Here is an 11,293-nt window from a genome sequence, read left to right as displayed (position 1 = left end):
TCTAACATGTGTCCTTTTTTTCTTTAATGCTTTGGAAATGTAAACTTAAAAACCGTTGTTAAAGCTTTCAAAGGCCAAAACATTTTCATTTCCACTTCCCAATGGTATGAGATGTTTTTGAATTTTTATTTTTTGGCTTCTTCAATAGAAGCAATGGCATGAGATGAATTAGAAAAGAGTTTGGCAGGAAAAACTTGTTCAAAAGACCAAATTAAGATATGAGTCAAAAAGTTTGGCTTGGTGGACCAAAATCAACTTTAATTGAACAAATAAAGTTACATTTAGACATATTTATATATCTTACAAGTCCAAAGACTCCAAACGGGTCACATCTAGCACAAACCCTATGCCTAGAAATAGTTCATTGTCCTGAGAAGAAACAAGATAAAAAGCTATGGGAAAGAGAGAAAGGATGGTTGGATGGTTGGATGGGTGGGGTTTTGTTTTTATTGGTAGGAGGGTGAGACAGCGGGGGAGGTGGACGAGAGTCGAGACAAGGAAAGCGAGAGTGTGGAAGGTGGTAGTGCGTTCAAGTTCCAACTTCTGCAATGCTCTGTAAGGCTGGTTTCCATTGCCCCCCACCACCACCCTGATACCTTCCCAAGCCTCTGCTGCTGCTGCTGCTGCTGCCAACATTACTTCCCAATCCATAAACCTCCTGCTCATCCTGGAAAAAAAGATCAAAGAAAACACAGGCGTGGAGAAGACACACATGAGAAAAAAGTGAACTCCACGCGCATGACCAAGTTGGGCAATTTCATGTAACAGAGAAAGAAAGAAGATACAATTTTTTTTTTTCCCCCTTCGATCTAATATCAATCTAATCTAACGTGCTCAGGAATGGATTAAATTCTAAAATTTTCTATTTTCACCTCAAGTTGCATGAATAAACAACTAAACTTTCCTTAGGAACCAATATTTTATACTTATTGTATCATGATGGACCCTCAAGAATCTGTCAATTGGAAGCCACCGTATAATAATTGAACAACCCTCGACAAACAGGGCATAGCGAGCAAATGATGGGTATGTGTGTAAACCAGTTGCTCATTTACCAGAAAAGCTCACGTTGAACAGTCGCCCAGAGTCCCGGACAGAGCCTTAAAAATGGCTGATCCCAGCACAGTGAGACAACGCTGTGAAAGTGACGTCCACATTCAGTGGGTCCTAAGCCAGGCTGCTTTATAAATGCATGTAAATTGGAGAAAACCTCCAGTACATGCATGCTTTTTTTTTAACCTTTTCTTGTATTTTTGGCCCTACATAATAAAATTCCTTAGGTATTGATTTTGCTGGCATTGCCTCGAGATCCGTAGATTTCTAAAGTTGAAGACCTGCTTTTGAAATATTTCACCAGCCAAGAACAAACCCATACTCTGCAGATATAGATCTCTTTTTTCTCACCGCTCTAACAAAAGTATAGGGTTTTTTTTCTAGGGATGCCTTTTTGTGACAGAAAATGGAAAAGCCGCTAGCTACGGTCATGCCCTGCACCACCCATTATTCCCTCCTATTCTCGACTGCCGGGATCAACAAATTATTATATCAATTTTCATGACGAAATTGCCCTCGAAAACTTTAATAATTTACGCGGAAAAAAAGGGAAAGAAGAGTTGAAACTGTGAGGGCATACCTCAACAGTACCGTAGCTGTCTGGTTTCGGATTCTGATTCGAATTTGAACCACTTGAGTGCTTCCTCTTTGTCTTCTCCAATCCGAGCCCTCCTCTCTCCTTCAACAGCTTCCCCAGTTTCACCGACTTTTTCGCAGCGAATTCTTTCAACACGTCTGCATCATAAAAAGAGGAAACAGCTTGTACTAAGAATGCTTGTGGCTATTCAACGCATCAGTTGATATGAATGTTTGGGACTGTTACCTTCGAAGCTGACGAGGCGATAAACTTGTCCGATAAGCAAGGTATCGTCTGGACGGAGAAGCTTGAGCTGCTTCAATGGAGTACCGTTTTCGGACTTGGCCGTGGGAGAGGTAACGACGAGTGCGACATAGTGGCCCGGATTTGAAGTCATCACCTCGTGAGCACTCACTGACCAGTAAATCCTCTCGATCTTGTTCCCAGGATGTTGAATCACCACCGTAGCCGCCTCCGCCGCTTGACAATTCCCCATCTGACAATCACCGCCACCGATCTGACTCACCGCTTCTATTCAATCTCAACTCTCAGACCACAGCTGTTTTTCTCCGCTTGGAAGTCGACGCTTGCTTCAGATGAAATGGAGACTTTATAAAACTGTTTGTGTATTTTTTTTAAAATTCAGAGATCGCTTAGAAATTGCCAATGTGGAGTGAGTGATTGGGTGCCTATAATTATGGAAGTGGCCTAGCCATCAATGAGACGGTGACGATTCTGACCTCTCTTCACGTTCACCGACGTACGAACAAGAGAATCCAGGGATGTGACAAAGAGATCACCGAAAATCGAGAGAACCCAAAAATCACTGGTTCTCTCTCACTTCACTGCACCATAAAATAAAAAAGAAAATAAATGAAATAAATGTGGGATGTGAGTCCGTGACGAAGATGAACAAAAGTAGTAGAAAGCAGAAGCAGATGCAGTGGAGATGTGAAGTGAGGAAGAAGAATGGTGATGAGGGTGGCTAATTATATGAGCTTCAGAGTGGAGGCGTGTGAGATCTGCCAAAACACCTGGTGTGGGGCAGAGCCCTTAAGGTTGCGTCTGCACACAGATTGTGTGTATTTGTGGGGCCTGCATCATATCTCTGTAAACTCAATGATGCATGCTCTCCATCTCCGTCTTCATCTCCATCTTCCCATCCTTCCAATTTATACAAAAGTGAAAACCTAACCCTAGCTCGCTCTGTACATCCCAATCCCCACAGTTGAACTACCGACTTTGCATGATTTTAAAAATAAATAAATAACAAATTATTTTTTACATTAAAAAAAAAATGGCAGCGGATTTTTGTGAGGACGTGGCACTGATTTCGGGATGTGACTGAAAGTTTGATGTAAGATTCCACTCCGAATTAACGTGTACTTTCACGTGGGGTGTTGGATTCCTTCCACTCGCACGTGTTTCTTCTATAAATTAAAATAATTAAAATCTGAAATTTTGTAAGCGTAATTAATTAAGTCACATGACACGTGTCTTAAAAATCCGATATTTGAGATGCTTGTGGAACTGGCATATCAATGCATTCTATCATTTCTCTTTATATTGAAGAAATGTTTGATCCAATATTGGCTTCATTGAGTGAGTTTCACAACATTTAATACTAATTATCATTCAGGAGACAGTTGAAAATCTGAACTTAATGACTTTTTTCTAATAACTTAATAAGCTTCACTTAATTTATAAGTAATAACTAAGCACGTATTTTGGAAAATAAAATTTCAAGTTATAAAAACACAAATCACGAAGTTAGTTGGAATGTTATTCAAAAGTTAGGTCGTGTTTGGGGAAATACAGAAAGGAAGTGGATTTGGTAAAAATCCTGAAAGAGGAGAGGAGGGCTTGGATTTGTATTTTAGAATTAGATAAGGAGGTTGACTTGGGAGGAGTAGGTTGGAAGTTAACAGTTATAGTCAAATATGGTATGGAAGTAGGGAGGGTGAAGGAGCACTTTCTCTAATGATTTGTCACCAAATTAAACCCAACATTATGTAATGATGGAGTTGACGGAGGAGGAGTTCACAGTCTAGAATTGGGGTAGTTGCTTCTTAGTTGGGGGTGAGTCCACCGGTTTATTCTTGTCCACATTCATTAATTGGGGGTGTGTTTGGCAAGTGCAGGCCTTATTTGGGAACATTTTTTTGAATAGTTTTTTGTAATAAAAAATAAAAAATATATAGAAAATATGTTTGACAAATAAAAACTATTTTTTATTTTCAGTTTTTTAAAATAAAAAATATAGTGTTTTAGAAAACATCTTCTAATTGTTTTATGTTATTTTTAGGATTTTTTTTTTTAAATATTAAAAATATTTTAAGTTTTCAAACCGACTTTCATTCTATAAAAATCATAAAACAACTTTAAAAGACTATTTTTTAAAATTATTTTTGAAAATAATTATCAAACAAACCACTAATTTCTATAGATAATTAGTTTTTACATCCATGTTGTGTTCCACTACATTATAGAGGAAAACCTAAGAATAAGAGATATTATTTTTTTTTTTTAAATTACAATTTCTTAAAATAAAATTAATTAAATAAACATTAACTTTTTATTGATTTAAAAAAAATAAATTTTGTCTTCTCATAATTGTTTCAAACATCATGAAATCGTTTTCCACTTTGTTATTTGAATCATTAAAAAAATTAAACATTTCTAAAAATAATTATTTTTTCCAGATATTTTTATTAAAGTGTTTTAAAAAAACTTTTAAAAATTGTTTTAGGAGTTGAATAACTTTTTTTTAATTAATTTTTATTATTATTCTCTCTTATATAGACAAACCAAAAAAAAATAGAAAAAAAAATTAAATAGTTAGCCTTATATTTTATCCCTTATTTTCCAATATCACCCCATAAATTAATTAAATTATAAATATAATAACAAAAACATATATACATATGAGAAGCATCAATTCAACAAAGTCACAATCTCTTACAACTCAACTGTCGAAATCACCATCTCTGTCATATTTCTCCACCAATCATGTTAGTTCAGTCTCAAGATCTTGAAAGAAAACACCCAGAATTCCTAGACTCTCAGTGATATTACCCTCCATTCTAAATCTGCCCATTTTTTCTTTTCCTGGGAGATAGCTAGCAGATCAAGGAAGCTTTCTTCCATGTTCTGAACTGGGAACCTTGATTTTCAATGACATTGGAATCTCACCTTCTAGTGCGATCTGTTGCAAAGAAAGTCTTCATGAATCTGGAAAGTATGATTGAGCTTCAATTTATTTTTGTTTGGGAAAAGGAAGTTGACAGATGACATATTGTATAAAACAAAATTATCAGAAAAATTAAAGGGAAAGGTCATGCATTGACTTAAAATGATAGCATATATAATTCTGTGGGCTTTATTCTTTTCTCCATCACAATTATTGCAGGCGCACTCTCGTTGATGCTTACAAGTCTTCTTTTATTTGATTCATTTCCTATCCTTAAAGTTCAATCTATTAAAATTCTTCAACGGTATAAGGACATAACAGGTTGGAAGTTGGGTGGTGGGAATTTTGAAATTCAATGAGAATTTAAAAATTGTTCCAATGAATGTATGGTGGTGGTGGCCTTGTAGGCCTGATTGTTTGATTGCATACTGAGAGAGCAAGTAGGGGTTGAGCTGAGGCCCCAATGGCACTATTGGGTTCAGTCAAACTTTGCATCCACAGTATCCCCATTCAATTGTCCAGTCCAAAGTTGGGGCAAATGGGCTACATGGGCTGGACTCCTGTTGGATTGAGTTTAGTCCATACTCAATCCTAGATGCATCTTTCCAACCCTGCCACTGAGAAAGGGGTTGTTCTTGAGCATCACTTTCTTAAATGGGTCCGCCATATATATATTGAATCAAGGTTTGAAATTCTCAACTTATTATGAATACAGCGGTAATGCTCACCTTTTTGCCGTACAACTATACAGGTAGGTTACAAACAAGAATGGGCTCTCTGCAGTGAGACTCTAGACATTTATATTGAAGTGGATAGTTTAGATAGAAGACTCAATAGCTAGTGAAGGAACCAAATTCCCCTCCCGGTGCTCCGAGTAGAAGAGGAGGATGGATGCTTCCATGCATGATAGAAGAAATGAATTCGTCGGCATTCCTTGGTATGTCCTTCAAACTTATAATTACATGAGTAGGACAGGAGAGAACTATTGTTTTATATTTGTCTGTTAGGCTGAATTGCCCCTTTAGTGATGGTATATGCCCCTTTAGGATGCAATATAACATACACAACCTGCACTAGACATTTGGGTGTGGATATAGGGTTGGTGAACCTTAATGAAGCGAAGAAAATCTCATGCAATGGCAGGAAGAGGAAGTTGTCAGTTGACAAGGAACTCCTAAGATGTAAAGTATATCTCATCAAGAGTTGGTTCGTTAGTGTTGCATAGTTATATGGAGGGAGATGAAAAATTTATTGTCACATCAAGAGGAATTGCGAAGGTATTTCTGAACCATTGATTAGTAGATTAATCATCTTTTTTCATCTTTTTGGGGTGATACAAATGGTATTCTCCACCATAAGCTATCAATTTGTTACCTTCTCTTTCAATAGTCTAAGGTTCTAAAGGGAGGCTTATGGAATCCGGTTTGATTCATTTTCTTAGACATCTTTGTGTTAGCCTAAGAGTTCTAATTAAGTTTTGATGATTACAAAATAAGGTCAAGTTTACTAATATATTTAATCAAGTAAAGTTTTTGGGTTTGAATGAGAAAATCTAAAAAAAGCCCTAGCAACCATGAAAGAAAGACAACATCATAAGGACTTAGTTCTTGTGAAGACTTGAAGTGACTTAGGACAATATGTAATATGATATTTGTTGGTGCACGTAAATCTAAAACTTTTCTCATCCACTTAAAAACTAGTTTTCATCATTTCTTAAACTTGAAAATGTTGTTTTATCATAAAAATGAATGAATCTTTGTTTTAATTCAAAATCATAAGTCTAATTCTTTCTAAACTAACTCTAAAAGGTTTTTAGAGGGGTGACACAAGTTGTTGAAAGTTTCAAACTTCAAACTTGGGTTTTTTTTAGACACGTTTAAGTGCAACTGATTGGGAGAACATGAGACCGGCCGGTTTAATTGGTTGGGGAATTGACTCAACAAGTTTTGCTTACTTATTGAAGGTTGCTATAAAATCTTTTTTTTTTTACTAGTTGGGGTATGGTTGGTTGAGTGGCAATGGAGGACTAGTTGCACCTTCGATTGAGCTTAGAAACTCCAATGGTCACTTACAAAGTATTTCATGTTTAATGGCTAGTCAATCAGTCACATAGGAACTTAATCAGTCAGGGCATTTTGTGGATTTTTGGGTTATCGAGCTGAAAACCTATAAATTGAAAAGCTCTATTTCATTTATATAGATGGGAATAATTGCATTTAATTAGAAAACTTTTTTTTTTCTCATATTCAAATCTTTTCTTACAAGTACATTTATTTTCTACTTGCAAATTCCTTAGTGTACCTTTTAAATCCATTCTAGACTTTTTTGTATAGTGAGCTAAATTTGTTCTAGGATTGAAAACATTAAATTCATTCTTCATTTGCACTTTGGGAGGGAATAGACTTCAAGTTGATTGTATGGAGGATATTGTGAAGATATGTTGGAACCCAATATTCTAAGTATAAGAAAGTTGAAGACTTTGATCTTAAAATCTTGATGACCTCACTTAATCAAGAGCTTGAGGAAAGTAAACAAAGAGTTTGCATATCTCTTTTTCTCAATCTTTTTAGTTTACTATCACATTACTTGCTAATTTTTGGTTTTAATTGATTGTTTTGAAGAAGTTTTTTAACACTCAATTCAACCCTCTCTGATATGATTTACTGAATCTAATTAGTCAATATTCACACTTTATGTAAACCCTTAAATACAACAAGAAAGGATGCATTGAGACCTAAAATCTAAAAACTCCTAAGAAAATCACCAATAAGCTATCAGTGAGGGTTAAGAAAATCACCTATAAGCTATCATGAGAGGACTAAGAGCAAACTATAAGACCGGGAGGAATAGGAGGCAAAAGACCAAACTTCCTAATCCCCAAAGGCCAAGTTCAAATTATTGAATGATCAGGGAAACATGAAATAGAAATTGTAAACATATGCTAAGGTTAAGATAAAAGCAAAAATATGATGAAATGGATAAAAACAAAAAGGAAGCAAATGAGTGGTTATCTCTATATATATATGCCGAAGTGGAGATACAAGAACTCTAATATACGTAGCAAGCACAAGAAATTAGAACAAGTACTGCATGAAGTATTCAGAGATGGTTGATGAAGAGGCTTCTATAGAAGCCTATAAGAGGCATTAAATGCAATGCGGGAAGCTCAATAATTGGTAAAGGAAACACAATTTACCCCATGTGCAAGTGTAACGCACATATGCTTCAAGCAAAGTAGGAGGATGAATGCTTTCGTGCATGATCGAAGAAATATCTCCTTTGGGTCGATAATTGTACAATTGGTGAGATGAAACAAAATCGTTTTTATTCTACATCCATTCACTGCCAGGACGAATCCACTCCTTGTTAGAAAGTGTCCCAAATTCCTAACTAGTATAAATTCTTTTTTTGTAAAGAATATTATATAGAATATTTCTAGATTGATATATTAGACTTCCTTATAGAATAAGGAATATTGTTAGAAATATCTTTATAAATATTCTTGGTCATGAGGGGAAAAAGTTATGAGATAGAGATGAACCTGTAGAGACTATACGAGGTGGATAGAGATATAAGGAATAACGGGAGGTACTTTGAGGGCTCGTAATAGGGTATGGATATAAGGAGTGGGGAAACATGTGATGTTTTGGGAACCCAATAGTTGTATTTGGTTATGTCCTCTGTAATTTTCTCTATTGTATAATGGAATCATTCTCTTTCATCTGTGGACGTAGACATGATTGACCAAACCATGTTAAAACCTCGTGTACCGTATATGTAACTGTTTTATCTTTATGTTCTTGAACTAACATTATTGGCATCAAAGCCTTCACTGGCACAACACTCCTTAGCGGTGGCATATGCCATTAGAGCACACCTGGGATCGATTCAGTACTACCACGTGAGGTTCAAGAGGGAAACCTGTTCACGGTATCCACCCAATCAAGATACATACATCCACTAAGTGGCCTTCAAAATATATGTAAATGTCGGTTGTTACCAACCAAAGAGGCATCTAGCGCAATACCTTTCTTCCTTTGTTTTTTTATTAACTTTTCACTGTCTTAACCTTGGGAGGAGAACTTCCTGAATTCCCATATGTGGGTGGCCTACAAGAGAGTGCAAAGCTGATCAATAGATGGATTTTGTACAAAGTAGTACAAGAGGGGGGAAGATTCAAGGGGGGAAAGTAGTTGGTAAGTTTTGCTCCAACGGCCAGGCCTTCAGTCGGAAAGTAGATATCAGGTTATGTAATTTTGTATAGGAGAAGCATATAGTTTATCTTTTTATTGTTTGCCACTGTTCATCACTAAATATTAGATGGTTCATATCCTCCCTAGTTTTCAATGATGATATTCACGTGTAAAACATAAAGCTGTACTGACACTAGCCTTTTCAAATTAATCGTAGGATTGAGACAAGGTATTTGAGCAAGTGTTTTGGAAACGAACCAGTCTTGATGGGGCGACCCCATTAATGGTGATAAAGCGCTCTGGAGTGTCCCCACAGTCTGTGGAGGGTCCGGGACGAAGTTTCTTGGTGAGCAATTTTTGGAGATGCGGGGCATGGCAAGATGTAACCGAACCGACGCTGTCTCAATCATCCAAATATATACCCTTAGCTGCAAGTACCTGTGTGAATTTGTAAACTTACGATCTCGGACAAGGCAGGAGAACAATGATTTGGAATTTCTAGGGATTCATCATCATCACCAATGTCTCTATCCCCTGCATACTCCGCTGTTAACCTCTATTGCAGCGAGGTTGCCGACGAAGTGGTGGACCTCTCTGACCGCATTCCCTTTCCAAATTTGGATTCATCAACCGATGATGAGAGCTTTATTCTTGGTCTTTTTGATTCTGAGCTTGATCAAATGCTGTGTTCTGAACGGTTACCGGTTCTTCCGGAAGGTGTCCGAGCTCGCCAAGATGCTGTCAACTGGATGTTGAAGGTGGTCACTCCCACTGCCTACATATATGCATGTGTTTATAATGAATTATTGTGTAGTTTTGTTTTGTTTGATTCATTATATAAGATTTTTCAGGTGCATTCTCACTACAATTTCAGACCCGAAACGGCTTATCTATCAGTGACCTATCTGGATCGCTTCCTCTGCACTTATGATCTTCCTGTAATTCATTTCATATTCCTCAGGGGAAAAATGATTTATCTGCCATTGTTTTGGGTACCTGGTTACGTGCAATGTCTATTTTGGTTGATTGTGATTGTTTCTGTTCAGCAGGGGAAGGAATGGTCCTTGCAGCTGCTATCAGTGGCATGCATAGCCGTAGCTGCAAAAATGGAGGAAAGGAGTGTTCCACTTCTATTAGACTTGCAGGTGATGGAACCCAGATTCCTCTTCACAGCCATGACAGTCCAACAAATGGAGCTCCTGGTCATGGCCGTCCTCAAATGGCGATTGAGTACCGTTACCCCATTCAGTTTTGTCAATTACTTCATTTCAAAATTCCCCTGTTTCTCCTCCCAATTTCATAGTTCCAGCAATGTTTCGGATCTCATTCTCGCCTCCTGCCGAGGTACGTCCTCTGTTAATTACCTAGTCAATACCCCTTCTGTTTCTCTCCCTCATACTAAAGTTGGAACTGTTCCATCAGTGACGGATCACTTGGATTTTCTGCCATCCTCAATAGCTGCGGCTTCTCTGCTTTGGGTGGCCGGTAAAAACGTGGACGATCAGATATTGGAACACTTCCACAAACGAGTCAACAAAGTAAGCTCAGTTCATACCCTCTAGAAACCATTAATATTCTACATGAAAAGCAACTTGGGAAACAATCATTAGTTTGTTTGTTGCAGGAAATGGTAAAAAGATGTCACTATCTTATCAAGCAGAGCATGTGTTCGATGGTGCGTGTCAAAAGACAAAGATTGGAGCCAGGGCCACCAAGTCCAGACGGCGTGCTTGATGCAGATATTAGTAAGAATTGTGATGTGCTCAAATGTGGTGGTGAGGACTCAAAGTCGAGTCAGGACTAGACACCCAAAAAGCACAAAAAAATTGATGGTGGGTTGCGACTTGCGAGTATATCGTTTGCGTGTGGTCAATTGTTTTCCCAAAAGGCCCGAGTAAGGAGTATATTATTTGATAGGAAGTGCTTTTCTGTGTGTGTGTCGCTGCATTGAAGTAGTTTGTGTATAAGAACGTTACAGATTGAGACAATAATGATGTTTGATACTCCTCACTTATGTCACACAACAAGTGGGGGAAAAACACTTTTTAAAGGAATGTCAACATATTTGATCAATTTCTTTTTAATTGTTTTATTTCATTATTTTGATAAACGATAGTGAAACTGTTTAATATTAATTTTACAACTATATGATACATGTGTAATTATTTTAAGGTAGAACAAGGAGGTAGACATATGTACTCTGTCAAAACTTGGATCTAGGAAATAGTGTATGCCTCCCAAAAGTGGCATCCTTTTGAAACCTCATTTCAAATTATAAGA

The 11,293-nt window shown here is 37.1% G+C and overlaps 2 protein-coding genes across 7 annotated transcripts; one reads left to right on the top strand and one right to left on the bottom strand.

The window, feature by feature from the left end:
• Positions 1 to 219: 219 nt before the first annotated feature.
• LOC100262782 (uncharacterized) lies at positions 220 to 2,860 on the bottom strand. 4 transcript variants are annotated; one of them, XM_019218643.2, is made up of 5 exons: positions 2,665 to 2,843; positions 2,371 to 2,475; positions 1,877 to 2,220; positions 1,634 to 1,788; positions 220 to 667 (listed from the first exon to the last, which is right to left on the bottom strand). In XM_019218643.2, exons 3-5 carry the CDS (start codon positions 2,124 to 2,126, stop codon positions 530 to 532), a joined length of 543 nt encoding a protein of 180 aa, XP_019074188.1. In that variant the 5' UTR covers positions 2,127 to 2,220; positions 2,371 to 2,475; positions 2,665 to 2,843; the 3' UTR covers positions 220 to 529. The 4 variants fall into 4 exon arrangements, with proteins under 4 accessions (XP_019074188.1, XP_010647353.1, XP_010647354.1 ...); XM_010649051.3 differs by having other exon boundaries at positions 1,877 to 2,475; positions 2,665 to 2,855; XM_010649052.3 differs by having other exon boundaries at positions 2,371 to 2,843.
• Positions 2,861 to 9,230: 6,370 nt separating this feature from the next.
• On the top strand, positions 9,231 to 11,089 carry LOC100249175 (cyclin-D4-1). 3 transcript variants are annotated; one of them, XM_010648509.3, is made up of 5 exons: positions 9,231 to 9,771; positions 9,865 to 9,951; positions 10,063 to 10,357; positions 10,436 to 10,551; positions 10,638 to 11,089. In XM_010648509.3, exons 1-5 carry the CDS (start codon positions 9,535 to 9,537, stop codon positions 10,815 to 10,817), a joined length of 915 nt encoding a protein of 304 aa, XP_010646811.1. In that variant the 5' UTR covers positions 9,231 to 9,534; the 3' UTR covers positions 10,818 to 11,089. The 3 variants fall into 3 exon arrangements, with proteins under 3 accessions (XP_010646811.1, XP_059594620.1, XP_003635232.1); XM_003635184.4 differs by having other exon boundaries at positions 9,257 to 9,771; positions 10,060 to 10,357; XM_059738637.1 differs by having other exon boundaries at positions 9,231 to 9,951; positions 10,060 to 10,357.
• Positions 11,090 to 11,293: the final 204 nt, after the last annotated feature.

Source organism: Vitis vinifera, chromosome 7 (assembly GCF_030704535.1).
Source record: "Vitis vinifera cultivar Pinot Noir 40024 chromosome 7, ASM3070453v1".
NCBI lineage: Eukaryota > Viridiplantae > Streptophyta > Magnoliopsida > Vitales > Vitaceae > Vitis > Vitis vinifera.
This window is presented reverse-complemented; position numbering and strand designations above follow the sequence as displayed.